This window comes from Prinia subflava, chromosome 1 (assembly GCF_021018805.1).
Source record: "Prinia subflava isolate CZ2003 ecotype Zambia chromosome 1, Cam_Psub_1.2, whole genome shotgun sequence".
NCBI lineage: Eukaryota > Metazoa > Chordata > Aves > Passeriformes > Cisticolidae > Prinia > Prinia subflava.
In genome coordinates, this window is record NC_086247.1 from 48,277,745 (window position 1) to 48,300,168 (window position 22,424).

Here is a 22,424-nt window from a genome sequence, read left to right on the forward strand (position 1 = left end):
AAGGTTAGGTCTTGTTCTGCATCCTGTTACAGGGGAAGGAGGATGGTGCCTGTGCCTGCTTGCTGCTTTGTGGAAATACATCCTCCCCCTGTCATCCTCAGCCTTCCCAGCACTGAAGCCCTCAGTCACACCTGCACACCTCCACTCACGGTATGCTCAAGTCCCTTAATCAGTTGAAACTTGAGGTTCATACCTTCTACCAACCCCTACCTGCAGCATGAACTAAGACCTAAATAAAAAGGCTTTATTTCCAATAATTTTCCTGCATCTCTGCCCCTACCAACCCTCAGTGAAGCACCCTAATCAAATTCCTGATCACATTTAAGTCCAAAATGGGGCAGCAGGCACAAAACTCTTATCAATGGTTCTGCAGGCAGGAACTCTGAGGTGGTGGCTAATCACGCTAAATTCACAGCTTTGAATGAACAGCTGAAGAAATACAGAGCAGAGTTCAGTGGAAGCTATTTTTCAAACACTGACCCATTAGAGAGATCTTGCTGAATGACAGAAACACTACACAAATTAGCCACAGAACCAGTTGTAGCCAGCTGCCACTTAACACCACAAAAATCTCTCATTTTGAGGGAAAACAGCTTGTACCCATCTACAGACAACCATGGCCTTAAAATGAAACCCTCACAGTAACCTGTGACAAAAAAAATTGTTACCAGGACTCAGGGGCATTCCTACATAGCCAAAGAATGAGAAGCTAGAAACAATCACTAATAAAAACCAGCATGGAAATCCCATGGTCACTGACTGAGCCAGTGCTTCAGTGGGAGAGCAGGACAGTTTTCTTCCCTGAAAGTCAGTGCTGTGCCTTGGAGTGCCATCACAAGCCTATTACTCTACCTCTACCAGGTAGGTTTTGAGAGTCCCCAGCTCCCATCACCCCAAAGGTGACTCTGAAGTCCCTCACACACAGTCCTTACCTGCTGTAAGGAACAAGCCTGCCTATTTGCTGTCCAGCAAGAGCAACCCGAGTTCTGCTGGTGCCAAACCATCCCACAGCCTGCCCCAAAATCTGCCAGGACTCTCCATCCTCCCCTTTACATTCTACCACCAAAGATGAGGCTTCCTCGTGCCAGGCCAGGGTGACTAATCCTTTTCTCACACAATCTGGACGATCCAACAGTATTATTAAAAAGCTTTATATCATTTACTGAACATAAAATACCTATCAAAAATCCGTTACCTAGCGCCAGAAGTAACAATTATCAATGGCAAGCACCGGCAGAGTCCCAATCCCCCCAGCCCCAGCCCCAGCCCTGGTCAGTCCGTGGCACCCGAGGCGGGTTAGCTGCTGCCCTCGGTGTCGTTGGTGAGGCTCTCGGCCAGCTCGGCCAGCCCGGCCTTGCTCAGCGCCACCATCAGGTTCTCGGGCGTGGCGTGAGCGCCCTCCTGGTCCTGCCAGGCCACCAGCAGCTGCTTGGCCCTCATCTTCACATCCTCGCTGTCCAGCTCGATCTGCCGGATGTCGGATTCCTTCATCTCCAGGTAGGGGGCCAAGGCCTTCCACTGCTCCCCCAGCCTGCCCGCAAAGGACTCGATCTGCTCGCCCGTCATGGCTTTGTCCCGTTGCACCTCTGGACCTGGGGAAAACAGGAACCAGTGAGACACAGGGAACATCTCCAGACACTGCAAATGAACCTGCCCCATTTTAAATCTGTTTATTTACTGACAAACTGACCTGCACCTTTCCTGTAGCTTTTTACCTGAGCTATGAGAGCAGATTTTCACAGGTGTTCACCTGGGTTTCAAGAGCAATGTCCCTTAAAGGTCATAAGAAGGAAAATCTCACTTTTCATGTTATCTCCTATTACATTGAGAGAGAAGTGCTAAAGTCTTAAAAACATCAGAACTACCTCCTCCTAATGAAAACAAGGATTTTGACAGGCAGACTACGGTCTTCAACACGAGTCAATTATAACATTAAAATACAAAGTGATCTTTAACATTTAGCTGTGTTTTGGAATTTTTTAGTCACCTTACTCAAAGTCAAACCAGGTAAAAAAAAACCCAACCAAACTAACACAGCTTCATTCCCTTTTTTTTCCTCATGTTCCTATTGGCAACAGGGCTGTGACAGTAAATTTCATGTGTAGTCAGTACTTTAAGGAATTTTCTGTCATTCTGGCATTGAGATAAAAACCATGGAACACTAGGCTCTGCTGAGAAGCCAAGTGCTGTAGGGATTACAGATGGATTTGCACATTCATAGCTTACCATGGCCTACAATTTATGGCTTACCGCCCCTGTTTATTTCACAATTTTAAAGAAAGAAACACCAAAGATTGAATTACATAGAGAAATTAATAATATTCCTAATCTTTAACAAAATATAGAAGTTTTGTTAAAAATTAATCTCTTAATAAAAATCAGTCTCTTCTCACGCCACCTGAAGAGACAGTTGGCATGGAGTAGAAGTTTCAAGCCTCCAGTGCTTATCAGTCACACTCATTTACCTGAACTAAAGTCACGTCGAGGGCAAAGGACAAAAGATGCAGAACAAGGAAACAACAAAAGCCCTCAGATCACTTCCCTTACATCTAAGCACAGAAGACCATGGCTCTGCCATCCTTGCTTTAAATCAAGATTTAAAGAAAGACATAAATCCCACAGAGTGATACCACAAAGGCTGTGTGAACTAGCATTAACCTGAAGAGGAAAAGAACTCTACTGTTGGAAAGGAGACTGTGGAGAAGGTCAAGTGCTGGATGGAAAAGGGCAACATGAGAGAGATTCACAGGGGCCCACAGGTGGCTTTCCACTGACAGAAAAAAGCTTGCAACCAAGCTGCCAGAGGTGCCCAGTGTTTGGCTTCCGTGGCCTGCACATCCCCTCTGCCCATGCCTGATCCAGGAGCTGGCACACGAGGGAGGTGCTGTGAGATGAAGGCATGGATGAGGAAGGAGGAGGGCAGACTCACAGACAAGGAGATGGGGAAGGATACCTAGGAGCAGGACATGCCAGGATTAAAGCCAAGAGACAAACAGGAATGGACTGGGGAGAAAAATGAGCGAGATGATGTTTGTCAGGAAGGTTGCTCCTCTCCCAGAGAACCTTTAAGGTATATGAAATGAAGAGGAAGTAAAGATCTCAGAGTTGGAATATATCCATTTTTGAAAGTCCCAAAACTACCATCCCAGGAGGGGCCCGGGCAAAGTGCTTACCCAGTGACTAAAGGGCAGAGAGAACAGGAGAGTGGGTGAGGAGCACTCACACAGGCTTTTACACAGCTGACATTCCAGCCATGAACACCCAGTGATGCTGATAACACCACATGGCAGAAAAGGTGAAAGAGGCTCCCCAGTGAAAGTGCTACTCCAACAGGCTGGATGCTTTCAGCATTGCAGCCAGGACACAGGGAGGCTGCTCCTGGTGCCCCGTGTCCCAAAAAGGCTCTGCTCTTTGAATGCACTGATCACTGATGGCCCTCAGTGGAAACTACGTTAAAACATAAGTTCTGCAATACACATCAAGAGAAAAACTGAAAAGACTGAGAATATGCAAATCTTACTTTCATTGTTTTCCTTTAATAAAGCATCATTATCTTCCTCATCTTCGTCTTCACCTGTTTTTATTTCTTCAGAAGGAGGCTACAATGAAAGAACTAAACATCACTGGATGAATTTTGTGTTCAAAGAGAAATTCTGCAGCTCTGTACTTATCTCTGGAATGTATCTTACAATGGAAAGCCTGACACGATCCCATATGAGAATTAAAAATCCCCCAGACTCTCCTAAACACCACTAAATTCTAATATCACTAACTAAAAAAACCTCATAAAAGCATCCACTGACTTGACAGGATTCTTCCTTTTCATAGCAACAACAACTAAGCACTTCATAGTGAGCTTTATCACTTGCTTAAAAAAATCCCCAGCCAACCAAAGCTAAGATCACTACTGATCGACATTTTTTTAAAAAATTCATTATTATTGTTATTCACTAATTTTATTCCACACTTGGGAATTCCCCAAAGCTTCTGTACTTTCAGAATTCTGGAAGGTGGCAAACCAATACACAAACAACAAACTTTTCACTCCTGCTTTTAGCTACTGATCAGCCAAAAGTTTTCATCTTTTTCTATATTTCAGCCACAGGCCTTAGGTACAGTTGTGTCTTGCACATGTCATGTTTCTTGCATTTGATACATGACAGCAGTACCATCAGGAATATTGCATCCAGCCATACCTTAATATATTCAACAAATTAAAATCCCCACATTTCTTTCTACACTTGCTATTAGCATACAGTTAACTCTGATGGTTGGACAAACAAAACAGCCATATACTAAAATCTAACACATTTAGACCTCACATTACACAGAAGGAAGAAGAGTGTTTCTCAGTAGAGAAGCAGGACATTGCTGGGTTGTGCTCTAATTCAGAGGTGTAGAAAGTGCCCCTTGCCCAGTGGCAGCCTCTCTCATCACTGTGCATAAAGCCATCTGAAAGGCCCCTCCCTGGACTCAAATTTGTACTGCTCACCAAGCTAAGGCTTAATTCCTTAATTTTACAGCTTCACAAGGTTTATTCTTGTTTGCATATTTTAGAAGTCAGGGAGCTGACAGAACCCTGGCAAACCTTGCTGTAAAGCTTTGGTAACACTCAGCACAGCACCTCCAGCTGCACACGCTGCCTCTTTCCCATCCCAGTATATTCACAAGCCATGATTCTGGCTTATACTCTCCATAAAATTGGTATGCACTGCAACATGGAACCCAAGCAGCTGGGCTAATATATATGTCTATATATTCACACACACATACATATAAAAATACATGTGTATATATATATATATATATATATACACTGCCTACCAACAGGATTGTCACAGCTTTTTTTTTTTTCGGAGTACAAGGCAGGGCTCAACAGTTGCTAGGTTAATCAATGTTACTCAGTTTATTGTTACTGGGATCTTCAGAGATTAGACTAATTTTATTTGTCATTTTTACTTTAGTGTACAAACTTTTTTTTCCTGGCTTTTTTTTTCTGCCCCCTCTGTTCCCATGTACCAAATGGACTGCAGAGGGACAAGCAGAAAGTGAATAATTTCAGCATTTATTATTATAGGATAATATTACTTACAGGCAGCTCCTTGGCTAACTTGATTACCATGTTTTCTAGATATTCAGGTAAACTCTTGAATTGTTGGTTTGTTGGCTGGAAGAAGTGGGGACTCCTCCGTGCCAGAAGTCTCAGTGCTCTCCAGCCATAGTTAGAATTGTTCACGGCCCTACAATAAAACACAAGTTTGATTAGTGAAGTCTGGCATCTGTGAAAGGACAGAGAAAGATCTGAGCCATTTAGAAATATAATTCTGTTCAAATTTAAACAGTTTTTGTACATTTCTGGAGTCCTAGTAGATAGGACTCCAGGAATGTACAAAATGTAGACAGTAGATACAGATACTAGTAAAGCTGAGAACAGTCTGTTTTCTTTAACAATCCAAACATGAAAGAGATTAAAATCAAGTGCAACACAGCAGAGATGGACATACTTATACTTATTTTCAACCATGTTTTCAGGGTCTGCTTGTTCAATAGCTTCCTCAAAAAATTCCTCCAGTGTTGGCATATATTCCCTAAAAAAAAAAAAAATCAAATAAGGAGCTTAATATGCTTCACAAACTTCTATAAAATAGACAGTCTTTGTTCCTTCAGACACATCTCAGGCTCATCCATCGAAGAGAAAAAAACAAACCCCAAACCAATCCACTCAAATTTAACCATTTTAAATAAGCAAAGAAATTGTCTGATACATGCTGATATAAATTATTTACTGCATAACCACTAGAGTGTGCCAGCAGTTGCTAGCACTGCCTATTATATACATTTAAACCTCCTGCCATACCAAGGGTGACATGAACATCTGTCAGCTGCATTTGCAGAGCTCACAAGCGCTCAGGAGTCTAAAATGGTTGCTACTTTTGTACCATTTTGGCAGCATCAGCAAAACATGGCTGTCCCTGCCACCCCCCACCTCAGTTCCATCTGCTCGGGGAACTGCTTGTGGTTGGTTCTGACAGGTACTGAAAGCAGCACCAAAGGAACCCTGACCTAAAAACAGAACAGAAATGAAATTTCACACCATCAGACGGCTTGCTGCTGAGAAGACTCTAACCAAGAAACACAGATTGCAAAAGTGCTGCAGGTTACTGAGAGCCAAGACTCTCAGTGGTGCAAAGCAAGCTCGTAATGATCTGCATTTCTCCTACCTAATGCTGGCAGGGACACACCTGCTTCTACAGGTGAGTCTAGGAAGGGGCTGGAGCAGGGGTGAAGCACACTGGTTTATAAATTGGCTTCAATTTTGTTTTGTAAAAGGCATTTTGCCCAGGACAGCAGTGCCCCATGGATCATCACTGACTATTGGAATCAATGCCAGAACCTTGAAAACCCACCTGAGTCCTGCCATATTATCCCCAGAACAACCATCTAAAAAAGGGACAGCTAAGAAAGTATTACCCCATTTGAATGGAGATGTGAAGAACGAAAGCAAAAAGCTACACTCACTTGACCATGTACAGTGACAAAGCCCATAATAAAAACTTGGAACGGAATCCAGATGCCATGGGATCTATTTCCTGTTTACCACAGCATGCATTTTCTTTGTTTATCTCCATTTGTTAAGGGCTTTGTTTATTTATTTTTATTTAAAGACATTGCAGCACAATACAAAAGCTTTGGTCCCAAACACAACTCCACCTTCATCCCTTGGCCTAGTAAAGGCAAGTATCCTGTCAAAGGCCTTCCTGTACATCCCAGCCCCACAAGAAAGGAAGGCATTTCCCCTGAAAAGCTCTGAACCTCTAGAAAGGCAATTCCTCCACTCAGGATATCTGCACAGCCAGCATCTCTCCCCAGGCAACCAGACTGAACAGCCACTACTAGCAGCCACTACTACCCATTCCTTCTCCGAATTTTCTCACTCTGTTACGTCTGCACAGTAAAAGAGACTTTGGTATCTGTAACAAAGAAAGTTGTGTAGCAGAGCACATTTTCAGTATTTCCTACAATTGTGCAAGCACAAGGGACAACCCATAATTGCATTTTTCTGTATCTGCTCCACGAGTAGAGCTGGTATGTGCTGGAACAATGCCTGGTAGCCAATTTCCTTTTATCTAGCTTTGTTTAAGGCACAGGCCTGCTCAAAAATCATAGCCAAGTAGCCTGCTAACTTCATCAGAGCCAGACTTGGCAATCTTCCTTCATTATATAAGGTAATTAATTATACAAGCATGCTCTACAAAAGGAGAGTTTTCATCTGGTTTTCACTTTAGATTTTACTTTACTAAGCAACGAAAATTACTGACAGCATAAACACTCGAAGAAGTGAGGACAACTGTAAGGAAATTTCAAGGCAAAGGTTCATCCAACCATCTTCTTTCAAGAAGATATGAAATGCACACCTCCTAAGATCACCTTGTACATCTCCCTTATGCCAACTTTGCAATTCTCTAATTAGCATGCTAATTAGCTAGCTTTAGACAATGACACACCTGGTTTTTACCTACCTGCTCTCAGATTTACAGGCTTCCATGTTATCAGGACATAAGTTCCAAAGGCGGGTCAGTTCCTCACTGAAAAACAAACACACATTGTTTATGTTCTTTATTCTACCATTCCACACTTATGGCCTGTTTTAAAGGGGCCTGTAAAAGATGGTTATAAGGGAAGAAAGCCTACTGCAAGTTTTAAAAGAATGATGTATCCTTTGGCACTTCTGAAGTAAGGATGATTGAAAATTGTTGTACAGAAAAAACAGTGAGGGAAAAAAACGCAAACACCAAACCCCCCAAAACAAATAACCAACCCAAACCCAGAAATTCTGTAAAGGAAAGAGAACTCAACATACTTCCCCATAAGGATCTTTTTGTTTGATCCTTTTCCTAAGAAGTCCTCTGGAGCTGGCCTCTTCCTCACAGGCCTCATTGGCTTAGAATCAGGAGGTCTAAAGAAAAAAAAAAAGATGCTCTTTAGTATCAAAGCAGTAATATCTCAAAATTAAAAAAAGCTATTTCACCTTCACCTTTCACCTTGAGATGGTGCCAAGTTAAATTATAATGGAAGGACTGAAGGACAGGGAGTCTAAGAGTGGAAGGAGGCAGTGGAGGAGAGAGAAGGCAAAGCAGAGATAAGGAAAGGATACTGCCAGACACCAAAATTAGTCCACTCAAAAATGTAAAGGCCTACCAGAGTCCCAATAAAGAGAAGGAAGGAAATCATATTTGTGCCAGCAGCACATTATCTACCCTGCTGCTGGGATCATCTGCTCTATGATTGCAAGGTCTCTTTCCCCAGCTGCACCTGATTTCATGGGATCAGAGAATGGTGATCCCAGAGCACTGAGGTTAGGGCAACCTACCCAAGCTGAAACTCTGGATGAGATCTAAAGGAGACAGAGTATTTGCAAAAGTCAAATTTCATAATTTTACTTGCCCACAATCCCCCTGCAACAGTAATTGCTCTCTTCTAACAGCCCTGCTCCCTTTTTTTTGCAAACAGCTTAAGTTATGAAGAGGTGGCTGCACCTCATCTCTCCAGTAAAAGGAAATCTCCAAAGAGGTAATGACCCAGATGCTCCTCAGCACAAAGAGGCCACAGTCTGTGTGTACAGTGATGGAGGGTGGAAGACAAATGTTTGGTCATCCCCTCAAGATAGTCAAGTAGACACATGGAATCAAAGTTCCAATTTTGCCACTAGTTAGTAACTAATAACACAGACAACTTTCAGTGGTGAAAGACATCTAACTGTCATTTCCCTTAAGGTGAGATATCACCATCAAGTGGCAAACTAATGAATAAATTGCATAAGAGAACTGTTGCACAAACTCCAGGTATGCTGCCCTGCCAGGGCCATAATGCCAAAGGCCTCATTAGAGGCAATCCAAAGGGATACATGGGAAAGTCAGGCACCAACCACCTCAACCTAGGGTCTGCTGAAAGCAGGAGGGGACAAAACCTGCTCCAGTCTCCTGGACCACTGGATCCTCGGGACCACAAAATGTTGCCCTGAGACAATGAGGAATGCTCTCCTGAGAGCCCACACACCCATTGCTGCAAGCTTTAAGACTTTTGGCAGAAATCTAAGAGCCTTCTGCACTCACTGAAGGCACAAGCAACTGTACAGATCTCCAAGTTGTGAGTGGTTAATGCTCACATGCACCATGGGTAGTACGATATTCTGAAGTGTAACCACAATTCAAACAGGCAGCAGAAAGTTTCTGTTTCATAACACAGTTACCTTTCTTTCACAAAGCTTGGGCAACCCTCATTTTTCCATGAGTTCCAGTTTTCTTCAGTATTTAATATATGCTGTAGAAACACAGAAAGTATTGCACATTGTTAAGGTCGCAAGCACTTTCCGAGCTGACCCTAAAGTTTTAAACTGAGATATTAAAATGAAGGGAAAAACTTTATTCTAAGTTGTGTGTTTCAGTCACTGTCTTGAAGATCATCAGTATCATCTTAACTGGTTTAACTGACTCAAAAATAGTGTAATTCCTCTCTTCAAAAATTGTGGGAAAGGCTTTATTTCCCCTGGTCTACATACAAGAAAATAGATGTAATCAAAGTAAATGAAAAAAGGAAAGCAAAAAGACAACTTCTTGGGTTTTTATGAACTTCACTTGTATTTTATTTCCATGTTTTTTGGCACAGGACTCCTATCTGCAAAAACTTTTGAATATTTTTTGCTGTCCAATAGTCTATCATCCTACACATGCACATGCAGGCTTATTTCCATCTCTCCCCCGGAGAAGGAAGAACAAGAGTATTAATGAAAACATGGGATAAAATATGACTACAAAATAAAAAGACATTGTAAGACCTTTTTTTTTGGGATGAGGTTAAAGTTTTCTCAGATATAATAGCTGTGTTCCAAAAGCTAGTTTAAGCTGAAACTCCTTTTTTATGCACTCTACCGACTTTGTTCAGGCAGGCATCAAAATACTCACCTCCACCATTTTTGAGAATCTTTCCCCATCTGGAGGATTTTCTGAAAGAAGCTGTGAATGGGAGAAAATGTGAACTTTTCACATCACATCTGTAGCAGAATATGTAGGAAAAGAACTCCAGAGAAAATGGTGGTTACTGCTTCAAAGGTGGTTGATATAATATTACATGCTTAATATTCTTCCATGTAATATGAAAGTAGACACTGTACCAACCTGGTAAACTGCTTTTGTAGTATCTTCAATCCAAAGAGACTGTTCATCTGTTAGAACGTAGTTTGAACTGGAATTGAAAAACAAAACAAAAAACATCAGAAAATGTGCTGAGGACACATCACTTACACCACATACCTTCTGAGAGGTGTTAGAGGGGATCTGAAGGAAGTGCTTTGAACGTGATCTGCTCTGGTCCCAGGGACTGATCATTTATTAGTTTGTGGAATTAATTAGATCTGCTTGGGGACTATACTTTCAAGGTGCAGATTCAACCATAGGAAGCCCATTTGAGTGATTCAAGATCACACCCTGATGCTGGACCCAAAACACAGCAAACGGGCACAATGAAAAGATTTACCTCAAAAACATTCACCAAGTGTTACACTACACCATTTGTACCTCCTGCCATCCTTGACAATCAGTAAATGACTGCTTATAATGAACATTTTAATGCATTGACATTGAAATGATGTCACCTCAAAAGGACCGAACTGGAATTCAGAAGACGCGAGTTCCATTCCTTCTCAGCCACTAGACTGACTTGATAAATAATCTGTAGAATTAGGATAATGATCCTAACCTAGCTGACAAAGTTCTTTGAGAGCTGTTAATAAAAACCAGTATAAAGCAGGTGGGAGACAGCTGCCTTGTTAAGGATGTTAATTATTACATGCACATATGGCCCAGGGTACAGGAAATGAAGAGAGAGATGGGATTTTCTTCAGCATAACATTAGAGACTAGGAACAGATGGAGTTTGGCTCTATCCCACTGATTTATAAAAGCAACAATCACCATTGTTATTTCTTGCCATTTTAGACAGAGTTCTGCAGTATACTAAGAAAAACAAATCAGCAACCAATGCCACATTGCAGAGTCAGTACAGATTCAAAATGATGCCACACACAAGCAGCTTGGACTGCTTGGTCTAACAGCTTGGTGCTGCCAAAGAGAGTCTCCTTCCCTCTCATGGCTGGAACTCACTGTAAGCAAGTGTCAATGGCCTCTGCTTCTCTGAGACCCCACAACTCAGCAACTTGGCAAAAAATTTACTCTGCAAAAATAAGCAGACTGGGTTTTTGCCTGTACAGTAAATGGAACAAGTTTGAGTAAGTCCAGTGAACACTAGAGCATGGGAGGGCAAAGAATCAGGCAGAGGAACAGAGAAGACTATGAGATGATGCTCTGCTTTCCTGCTGTAAAATAACTTCAGCCACACCCTGAATTTATCAATCCAAGGTTCCAAGTTCCACAATCTCACACTAAGCAGGCAAACTATTTTAAAATATTTTGATTTATCTCCAAGTTCCTAGTTCCCCATCCCCAAACACAAAATATTTTCACATTACCTTTTAAATTTGACTTGTCCCTTTAGATATTGAAATAGTATTAGGTACTGCAACAAGATGTGACGACGGAAGTTACTGTCACTCAGCTGTAAATCCATCAGCTAAACAACAACAAAAAAACAACAGATTTAAATATTTACTCTCTTTTAACTTATCTTTAGAAAAACGACATTAGAAATGAAATCCAATAAACAAATGGCAGCTTTACTAAAAATTCTTATTCCAGGAATAGAAGCACCCCGAGTCATTAATTAACAGAGGCAAGCCACAAAGAGCAAAATAGAAAAAGGAATAAAATAAATCTGTCTAAATAAAGTGGTCAAACAATGTAATGGGACACCCAGAGAAACTGTGGAGTCTCAACTGGACATAGTGCTGATCAACTGCTTGAGCTGAGAGCTTTGAGCAGGGAGGCTGAACCAGACATAGGTTCCTTCCAACCTCAATTAGCCTGGGATTCTGGAAGGGAAGCCACGTACCTTTTCACTAGTTAGGAACTTTGCAAAATATACATGTTCTCCTCCTGTTTTTAGTTCCTCCAACTTTTTTCGGGAAGCCTGAGTGTCGTCCAATTTGTAACTTTTGAAAACAGCCAAAACTTCTTCTGAGTACTGTAAAACAGAGTTATTTACCACATGAAAACAATACTGAACCTTTGTAGTCAGAGAACAACACTAGACTTAAAGCTGAGCAAGTAAAATGATTTGTAAATTTGCTATCAGCCCATTGAAACAAACCACTTAGTACTGATGTGTAGGACTTCTCTGAACACCACAAATGAAGTGAAAGTGTTATCATGTCAGAACATTCAATCATATAGAATACTTAAAGTATGCTAAGAAAAACAACATTTTGGGTTGTGAACAGTGCTTTGTTGTTTAGACATCATCAAGAATAAAGGTTCACATGATGACAGTGCTACATTAAAAAATTTCATCTGAAAGACTTAAGCCTGGCCTTGATCAGTTTTTGAACGCACCTGTGGTGGTTTTTTGTGGGTATTTTTCTTTTTTTAATCCCATTAGTAGATGTCATTAACTAGATTTATATTAGGATGTCTGAACATCTGTCACCTCTTATTACCAGAAGACACAGAATGAAGATTAAAAAAAAAAACTAAGCTTCTTTGAATTAAATAAATACTGAGTGACAAACTGTGAAGAAACAGTACCTTAGCAATAAATCCTCAACAATATTCATACTAAGCAAAACTGAAACAACTGGCTGAAGGGGACATTCAAGTCATTGCTTCTACAAAGAGATTTGCTTTGTTAGAGACCAGTAATCTTTAGGATCCCACTGGCATCAGTATGACTACTCAAAAATAAGAGCTAGGACTAGACAGAGCTATCTCTCTTCTCGGGGTAAAAAAACCCACCCAGACCTACAAGTTATGCTTTTGGCAGCTGATAAACCATAAAAAAGGTACTTTGGCAGTATTGCAACATATGAAGTATCTCTGATAGTGACATGCATTAAGGGGTTTACTGTACATTTTAACACAACATATTCATCTACTGAAGAAGGCTCACTTTAAAGAATAGCAAAATGCATTTCCTCATGCACTATCATTTTCCAGTGGCCTGAGCCTTTGAACTATTCCACTCTTGTGTAGTCACTGCTGCTCGGGTAAAATATGATCTTTACTGAGGCTGAATGGTTGAAAGCATGAACTCAGATTACCTTAAGAAATGTTTTCCATGACACCTTCTCATAGCACTGCACAGGATTTCTAAAATAATCTTGAAGTGACCAGAATTTTCTATACAGGTTATAATCTATAGGAATGGAACTGTGGAAAAAATAATGAAAGAAAACCATACTGAAAAGCAATATATGATATTCAAATTCACTCAGGAATGTACAACCCCAGAAAATATCATTCACTTTGGAAGTAAATTAGTGAATCAGTGGTGAACCATCACAGAGAAAACTGTAACTCAGAATTTGTCCTTGTAAGAGTTTTCCAGGCAGTCTATTGTTATTGTCTTGCCATAAAAGCAAAAATAGCACACAAAAGGGATCCTAGGACTTTTTCACTATCTGTGGCATGAATGGGAACACAGCTTTTTCTCCTTAAGCATATATTCAAAATCCCTGAATACATCTTATCACAACAAATTCTGTGAAGGGAATTTGGAAAACTGTTGAAACCAGAGTGATTCTCAGCCAGGGTATACAACTTTTTCAAATCTGTACATTTCTGTCTTCCAGGCAACTTCAACCATTTAAGACATCACCAGGAATCTTCACTGATGAGATACATCCAATCTTCAGAGGGCAGGAGATGAGGAGAATTTGGACCACATTTAAAGAAAATTTCCAAACAGCTTTTTTCCTTTCACTTTATAAAGCTCTGCTTCAGCTTTTAAATTTCTGTCAGCTCACCAACTTGTTGGTGCTTCGTCATCTCCCATTTCACCTTCTTCCACGTCCATTCCTTCTTCCCTCTCCTCGGTGTGCTAAATATGAAAAAAATATTTAGGATTTATAAAAACACCACTACAGTTTGCCGGGAGTTCTCGGTCTTGTTACTGTAAACATATTTACAGTACAATTTTTTACAATTTACAATTATATATTAAATCAGAAAGCTTAACCTGGTAACTCAATGTATCTCTGAAGTATTATTACTGCAATATGTGCAACAAATTCCTGTCTTAATGCAATGCTAGCCTCACTTCTGAAAAATGCTGAAGAGACAACTCTGTCCTCTGCATACTGTGGGGACAGTAAGTGACACTGCTCATTCCTACTATCAATCAAAGCCATCTTTTTCCCCTCAGAGTGCACAGTTTAATGTTCCAGGTAACATGCCTGTTCCCAAAACATCACCTTGGTCTGGCATAGGGACAACCAAATGACAAACCTACAGCCACAAACACTTTTTGTGCAAGCAATCTTCTATGTTTACTGCAGAATCAGTGAAAAATGACATAGGAATTTTCACCTTCTGTCCCAGGGTGCTCTCATGTTCATTGGTATTGAAAACAGTGACATTTTCCAGGTTAAACTGACTCTGGAGGTTAAGCCCTGTGAAAAACAAAGAGTAAGTTTTAAAAGCTGTGAAGTTCCCAAGTCTGTTTATGAAATACTGATAACTCAATTCTCAGAGCATTCAAAACTTACATTTGAAATCAAAGCAAGTAGAAGTCACAACATCAAGGACAGACACAGGAACTAGGACACAAGTGCAAAGTGATTTGGTCCAACTGGATTTGGTCTGCAACCATCATAAACTTAAAAGGTTCAACTTATTTAGTCTCAATGTAAAGTGTGACAAAATGCAAAAAATCTCACCTGACTTTTCCGAAAGCGGAAATAACCTAGCCAAGAACAGTTGAATTCTTCCACAAAAGACTGTGTTTTGTGACTTAGATAATCTTCTTAGGAGGTCTAAATGTTGTAAAAAGTAAAAAACATTAGTATTTATCCCTCTTTTCATTTCTCATGTAACATAATTCAAGGGTTGCTAATTACATGACCTACAGAGCTAATGAAAGGAAGCTCATATTTGTAAATTCAAATGCCAGTGACTCCCTCTGACCACACATATTTCTTCCAAATGCATTCTGCCAATTCTCCTAACATCTTCAACACCAATAACAAATAAGTTTGAATGAATCTATTCAAATACAGCCTTGGATAGAGGCCTTGTCATTGCTGAGGGATTGTATTCTTCTGTAATGATCTCCAGTGATGAAGAGAGTTCCCTGAGGTTCTGAATGACCTTTACATTAATAAGCAAGAATGCGTATCTATTGAGTGATGCACCTTTTAACTTTATTACTTACTGAACACATCCGAATTTAAATCAAATTAAATTATTAAGCTAATTTTCATTCGTTGATACAGGAAGTTCTTTAATACGGCTTCCCCCTCCCCCAAAAAATCTACCACTCACCATTGCACATGCGCAGCAAGTAATTTTTCCCTGCAGAGTAGAATGTGTTCTGAAACAGAATAAAGGTATTTAGAACACTAGGAGATCACAAAACCTTCTTGAGCAGATTTAATCCAATCACAAGATATGAGTAAGTACGAGTCACTCCTACAGGTAACTCCAAATTTGAGTCTTCCCTTACATAACAGGCAGGTTTCACAGAAAGGAAAGTCCCACAAATTCCAGGAAAGCATAAAACACATTTACATCCAGCCGTCATAAAGAAAAACCTGCGTGACAATGAACTGTAAGAACACCATCCACTTTTTTGCCCTTGGAATGCACTAATTTTTACACTCATTTCCATTATTACTCCTTGTATGACTGAGGGCAAATTTGGAAGGAAATCTTTTCTCAAACCAGTAGGTGGAGAGGCAGCTTGAATCTGCTTTCTAGAGGGACCCGTTTGGAAGTTTCCTCCCAAATTTGCCCTAAACCAATACAAATAAGCAAAGAGCACACACAAAAGATTTAAAGTGTTGAGAATACTGGTGGTCTGGAAGGAGAAATTAGTAGATACTTGAATTAACAATAAACAATAGTTTGTGAATATATCAGGGGCCATGATGTTATCTGAAACAAACCAGCCTGAATGACTATGGGAGGAGGTTCTAGTTAGAAAATCCAGGTCAGGAAAACACTGAGACAGCATGAGACAGTAGAATGGTTTTCAGGTGCTGTCTCCAGAGTTCCTGACACTTATGTGTCAGCTACAAAGTCAGTTAAATTCTGTTCATTAAAATGTAGACAAAAGCTTTGGCCAAACTATGTAACATTTTGCAAAAACACCTACTGATTTCCATGTAGCAACATTTTTCTCCACGAAAGTGAAAATTTTGTCACACTGATCCAAAGGGAGGCAATCCAGAACATCACCCAAAAGCACAAAAGGAGTTGATGCAGTGCAGATACCTACGAGGAACAGGAAATCTTTTATTCAACAAATTTGAACTGAAATACAAAACAAAGAGATGCATTACACTTGAGGGATATTTTATTTTAATAACTAGAAGAAAGAAGTTCTTCCGAGTTCCTACAAATCCTAACAGAAAACTTGGGCTAAAATTTGAACTTACATTAAAACTATTTCTACACATACTCAAATGAGATTTACAAGAGCTTTGCACTAATATAAATATTTAAAAAATCACTGTTCTAATGACCTCAGAGTCTCAATACAATGTCACATCCTTTTGTAGACTGCAGGTGAACTCTTTCAGGCTTCTAAATCCACAGTTAGTCCCACTACACACATCCATGAAGCCTGAGAGCCTTCTCAAGCACCCCTGAAACAGTGTTCTGAGTCCATCCACCCATGCTCTGTAGGCAGTGCCTGCATTCCTCACAGCACAGTCCTTGTTACTCTACAGCTTATAAAACATACATGTAGCTGACCTATGCTTACTAAAACAAACAATTTTTGATGAATAATGTGAACAAATAAACAAAAGAGAGCAAGAGCCACTTCAGAAGAGATGAGCACACTGATTTCTGACACAATCTGTTATTGAAACAGATTCAAGTATCTGAGAAACAGCCATATACTGACAGGAGATGAGCACAGATATCCAGATGTTATTTCTGCCTCTGCCAAGTCATTTTACCTCTCTGCCTCAGTGGTCTCATCTCTGAAATTATGATGGGAAAATTCTAATCATTTTAGAGTGCTGGACAAAGAAACTGCTGATCATGCTGCAACCAAACCCATTCACCTTTCTTCACTAATAAAACCAAAAAAAGATTCCAACACAAATGTCACATATATAACCTAATTTAATTATATTATACTTAATTTCTCTTCTGAAACAAACCAAAGCTTACTAACCACTAGCATAAGAGCCATACATCACCAAAGGTAACTGCAGTAGATGACTTATAGAAATCAAGATTTTAAAATTTCCCTAAATGGTCCCTAAAACTGCCAATAGATTTGAAAGAGAAATGCTTACCCTCTGTGACTCCATTAATAGCAAGAGAAATAATTGCCAGGAGATTCTCACATGGAGCTTTGTTTATCTAAACAAAGAAAACAGTGTTGAAATTCTCTAGTCTGACCATAAGGTATCTAACAAAACTAAAATTGTTGTTTGAAAGTAGGCATATTTGAAACTAATACTGACATTCAACTTTTCAAAACAATCTCCAAAATCTGACCTATCAGTTAACTGTAGTAAGGTTTTATTGAGTACGAAACCTTTCCTGACTGCATTAAAGACCTACACGCACAGTCATTTACTTCTGAAAGTTAATATCCCACATTTAGACTTCATTCAAGTATTATTTGATCATAAATTATTTGACTCCTTTCATCATTCTTTTCAGCTGAGAAGGCAGCTTTGTTACATATTAGTAACAAACCACAAAATAGTTTTGATTTGAGTAGGCCAAAAGATCTCATTGTTCAAACTCCCCTGCCATGGGCAGAGACATCTTTCACTAGACCAGGTTGCTGAAAGCCCCATCCAACCTGACCTTGACTCCTTCCAGGGATGGGGCATCTACAACATCTTGGGACAACCTGTTCCAGTGCCTCTCCACCCCCAGAGTGAAGAATTTCTTTCTGACATCTACTCCAACCCCACCCTTTCCATGCACTCCTAAAGTACAGTTATTGAACTATGCATGTTTATGAATCAGAATTTTAAGATTTAGTAGGCTTTCATAAGCACTACAAAGAACTGCTAGAAAAGGCTCAGACAACAGCTCTCATCATAGTGTGATGTCTGTAAAATACAAGATTCTACCAACCCTCTTGAATCATCTGTATTTAATCTTGATTACCTCACCATTACATAGTTCCTGTTTTTAATAAAATGTTTTCTTACACTAAAGTAAGTTGCTGTTATATTAATATACTAGCCTGCTAATAGAAATTTGAGGTTCAACAAGAGATAAGCTTCAGCAGTTTAAAATACTTACTATTTCTTCTTCTACAACAACTCTAAAAGCTTGATCCAAGGTACATTTCTTTTCATTTTCACTGCAAATGCAAACATTCCACCTTAGTTAGTAACAACCCTCAGGTACAAGATTACTAGAAGTTATCTAAATAGGCACTTTTAAAAAAGTCAAGTGACCTTTACTTACCTTCCAGGAACCTGGTTAAATGCATTCAACAACGGCTTGATGCTTTTGTTAATCAGAGCTTCTCTGGTGGATGTCTACCAAAATGCAAAGAAAGAAAAGCTACAACACCAGTACAAAACTAAAAGGATCTTCCTCTGACAGTGGACAGAAATACTAAAGAATCTTTCTGCCACACACCATGTGTTAGCTTACAGAGAGAACTTTGTAACAAGAAGCAAACAACAAGCTCATAGGGAATTAGACATGTGAGCTAGTAGAGCATCACACCTCAAAGCTGGGCTAACAGCATGGTGAAAACGGCATTTCTAAACAACACACAGAGCATCACGCTCTTGTGACCAACACTGTATCTGTCACTGTTTCATGTGCCACACTCACACTTCAGGTGGTCATGGTGGTTTGGGACATGAATCACAGAATACTCTGAGTGGGAAGGGACCCACACGGGTAACCGAGCCCAGCTCCTGGCCCTGCACGGACAGCCCCAGGGATCACATCATGGCCTGAGAGCCTCTCTGTCTTCACGGGACTTAACAGCTCCTACCAATTTTCCATCACCTACAAACTTGCAAGTCCTGCGTTTATGAAGATGTTGAAAAGCACACGACTCCCGCTAAGAAGATTGTCTAAAAATTTCTATTGCCTGTTACAGAATCAATCTAATGGATCGAGTGCTTGTGCCTCGAGCACCTCTGTGCAAACCCCCTCCTCTAGTCTGACACCACCGGGATCCGCAGGCCTGGGGACACAGGCAGCCCCCAGCTCTGGGGAAGGAAAAGCATCCTTCAGCAGAGGCACAGAGGGAGCAAGTGCAATACGCCCGGACGTTTTGCTGCGGGGGGCATGTCACACTTTCACTGTCTTTACATTAATTTTCGCTAACCTGACGAGTGATCCTCCCCTTGGCCGAGCCGGCGTGCAGCCCGCCCTCACCCTTACACCGCCGCACCTCGGCCGCGCTGAGCGCTCCGTGAAGGAGCGCCCGGGCCGCTCCCGGCTGCAGCCCCGGCCGGGCCGCGGGCCCGCAGGCACAGCCCGGCCCCGCAGCTTCCCGCCCGCCCGGCCGCCGCCCGAGCGTCAGGGACGGAGGGAAGGCTGGAGGGACGGAGGGAAGGCTGGGGGGAGGCGGGGGGGGCTCACCGTGAAGCGGAGCCGCGCCTCGGGCAGGCTGAAGAGCGGCGGCGACATGTTCCCGGGCGGCGGCGCTGCGGGCGCGCGCCGATGACGCCATGCCCCGCCCGCCCGGCGGGAAGAGGGAGGAGCCGGGCCGCAGCGGCTGTGGCGGCGGGCGGGAAGAGCGGGTCGTGGAGCGGGTTTGGAGAGGGAAACACCGCCGGGTGGCGGCGTCCGGGCGTTTACCCAGCGCTGCCAGGCACACCAGCAAGCCGCGTCCCCAAGGGCCACATGCGCACGCTTTTTGAACGCTTCCAGGGATGGTGACTGCACCGCTTCCCTGGACAGCCTGGTCCAGCGCTTGGCACCCTTTCGGTGGGGCGATTGTTCCTGGTAGCCAACCCAAACCTCCCCGGGCACAGCTTGAGGCCATTCGCTCTTGTCCTGTCACTTGTTGCCTGGGAGAAGAGGCCGAACCCCAGCTGGCCACGGCCTCCTCTCAGGTGTTGCAGAGGGTGAGGAGGGCTTCCCTTTGTGTCCACGTGCTAGAAGGATGAATTACGTGTGGGTAGAATTGCCCTGTTAGTGTTTGACATGTTTCAATCACCTCGGACGTGCGGAGGTTAACAAAGCCTGGGGAGAAGGATGTGCCGCTGAGAGTGGACACAAAAGAATTCAGAATTTACAGGCCACCAGAAGGTTTGGCAGAACTCCCGGGATAAGGATGGAATTAACAAAGCCAAGTCAGCAGCTGTGCTGAAATCGGCTGGAGCCGGGTAAAAGTTAATTCTGACAGGGAGATTGCGACCACCCACTCAGGAGAAGGCCTGACCATACAGACTAATTAGCATGAGAAATGAGGGAATTGTTTAACCAACAGAAGATAGAAAACAAATTAATAAGAGAACTATGTAACTTGTAGCCAGTGAATATTAATGCCTTTGTTTGCTAAAATGTATAAATAGTGAAACACTTTGGTAGTCGGTGTGCTGCTTTGTGGATTTGCCACACAGCCCCCTTCTCTGCTCAGGACTGCAAATAAATAAAATACCTCAACTCAGTTTGTGGATTGACTTCTTGAATATCGGGCGAAAGAACCTATTTTGAACAACAACCTGTCTCCTTTTCTCCAGGCTAAGCAACCCCAGCACCCTCAGCCTCTCCTCATCAGACTTGTGCCCAGAGCTTTCACATTTCACTATTGCCAAAGCGGAAAGGACTCTACAGATGTAGCTGTTGGTTTGTTGTGGTTTGTTGTTGTTGTTGTTGTTGTTTTAATAAACTCCCCTAGATAACAGTCTGCCCATTTTCAAAGTATCACTGAAGTAAAAATGATTAGGGACTTTTATATCATCAGTAAAATCACTTCAGTGCTGGCTATTTACGGATTGAGCAATATCCTACAGATAGCTCCTGAGCGACGCAGAAATTACATTTCTCATGGTCGTAGAATCAGAATCATGGAATTGTTGGGGTTAGAAGGGACCTTGATGTCTGGCCAAAAGCTCAGGTATTGCCAAACTCTTATTCATAGGTGGGAAAAAGCTCAAACATCCAATATCCCCTTCATATGGGAAGAGGATTAATATTACATTTATTGTCATTATTAAATGCAAATATTTAAAATAACGCATGAAAGGCTAGATGGGAATATGTGTTGGTTTTTTCTGGTTTGGTTTGGTTTGGTTTTTTTTTAATGGTGTGGTGTGGCTGTAGTTAGATTTTGTACCGAGAGAGGGAAGTGTTTGCCCAGGAAAGGAAGATGCAGCGGGAGGGGCAGCTTGACCCGGGCTTGGGTGGCCGCTTCCAGGCTGCTCCGCTAATGGGGAGGTGGGGGCACCCTGCCAGCCCGGAGTTTGTCACCTCATCTATTACTGAAACCATTGTTTGACACTGCCTAAAAAATGTGGGTTACGCCAGAGCCACGCCAATTCATTTCAAACCGTGGGGAAAGGGGCTTCATAACATTGAAAATAGGCTCCACATGATCTGTGTTTTTGAATGAGTCACCTGCGTGTGCTGTGAGACCTGCTGAATGTTGTTCGTTCAGGCTTGGGAGAAAGCTGTCTTCCACCTTCCCCCCCATTTCGCGCCTCTTACTTTAATAAATGAAATCATATTATCACCTGAATAAAGGGCCATTCTAAATGAATAATTTGATATTATTCTACTTCCCATCTCTTGCTGTAAGAAAGAGAAACAAAAAAGAATTCTCTGAATTGGTTCTTTTAAAAAGCTTCAAACTTTAAAAATATAGTAGAAAGTGAAAGTAGAAGCCTTCTAAGGAGATACTGCTAAAGGAAATGGAGTCTTTTTTGACTACAAATATTCCTTAAGCCAAGACTAATGTTTTGGGTGAACAGAGAGAACTGCCAACATACTGAAGAAAGCAGCGCCGTATATTTGTTAATGAGTACATGACTGAGGAGCTTTTTCTCTTGGGGGAGGAACAGATAAAGAGGAAGAAAAATGTTAGCACTGTGATTTAATAATGATTTATAGCCACCTCTTGTTCTAGACCGATTTTTTCCTGTTTGGAACGGTGTTTGTTCCTTTCTCACGGATCTCATGCAGAGGAGGGGTGAACACTGGGCTCTCAGTGCTCGTGTTGGGTTGTGGACTAATGAGGCTGCTGCAGTGCCTGAAGAAGTTCTGACCCCAGCAGCTGCTGTGCACCCCGGGCAGAGACCGCTCCTCTGTCAACAGCGTGCCACTTCTGCTTGCCACGTGGTGGTGTCACCGTGCAGCCTCTGACAGC

General features: G+C 41.7%; 1 protein-coding gene across 2 annotated transcripts; it reads right to left on the minus strand.

Moving 5' to 3' along the window:
• Positions 1 to 588: 588 nt before the first annotated feature.
• Positions 589 to 19,787, minus strand: THOC1 (THO complex subunit 1). 2 transcript variants are annotated; one of them, XM_063395752.1, is made up of 22 exons: positions 19,694 to 19,787; positions 18,554 to 18,627; positions 18,386 to 18,446; positions 17,416 to 17,482; positions 16,260 to 16,378; positions 15,428 to 15,476; positions 14,824 to 14,919; positions 14,474 to 14,556; positions 13,912 to 13,985; positions 13,207 to 13,315; positions 12,003 to 12,134; positions 11,524 to 11,624; positions 10,176 to 10,242; positions 9,963 to 10,013; positions 9,251 to 9,321; positions 8,372 to 8,395; positions 7,862 to 7,957; positions 7,521 to 7,586; positions 5,505 to 5,588; positions 5,093 to 5,240; positions 3,521 to 3,599; positions 589 to 1,592 (listed from the first exon to the last, which is right to left on the minus strand). In XM_063395752.1, exons 1-22 carry the CDS (start codon positions 19,739 to 19,741, stop codon positions 1,297 to 1,299), a joined length of 1,995 nt encoding a protein of 664 aa, XP_063251822.1. In that variant the 5' UTR covers positions 19,742 to 19,787; the 3' UTR covers positions 589 to 1,296. The 2 variants fall into 2 exon arrangements, with proteins under 2 accessions (XP_063251822.1, XP_063251830.1); XM_063395760.1 differs by lacking the exon at positions 8,372 to 8,395 and having other exon boundaries at positions 592 to 1,592.
• Positions 19,788 to 22,424: the final 2,637 nt, after the last annotated feature.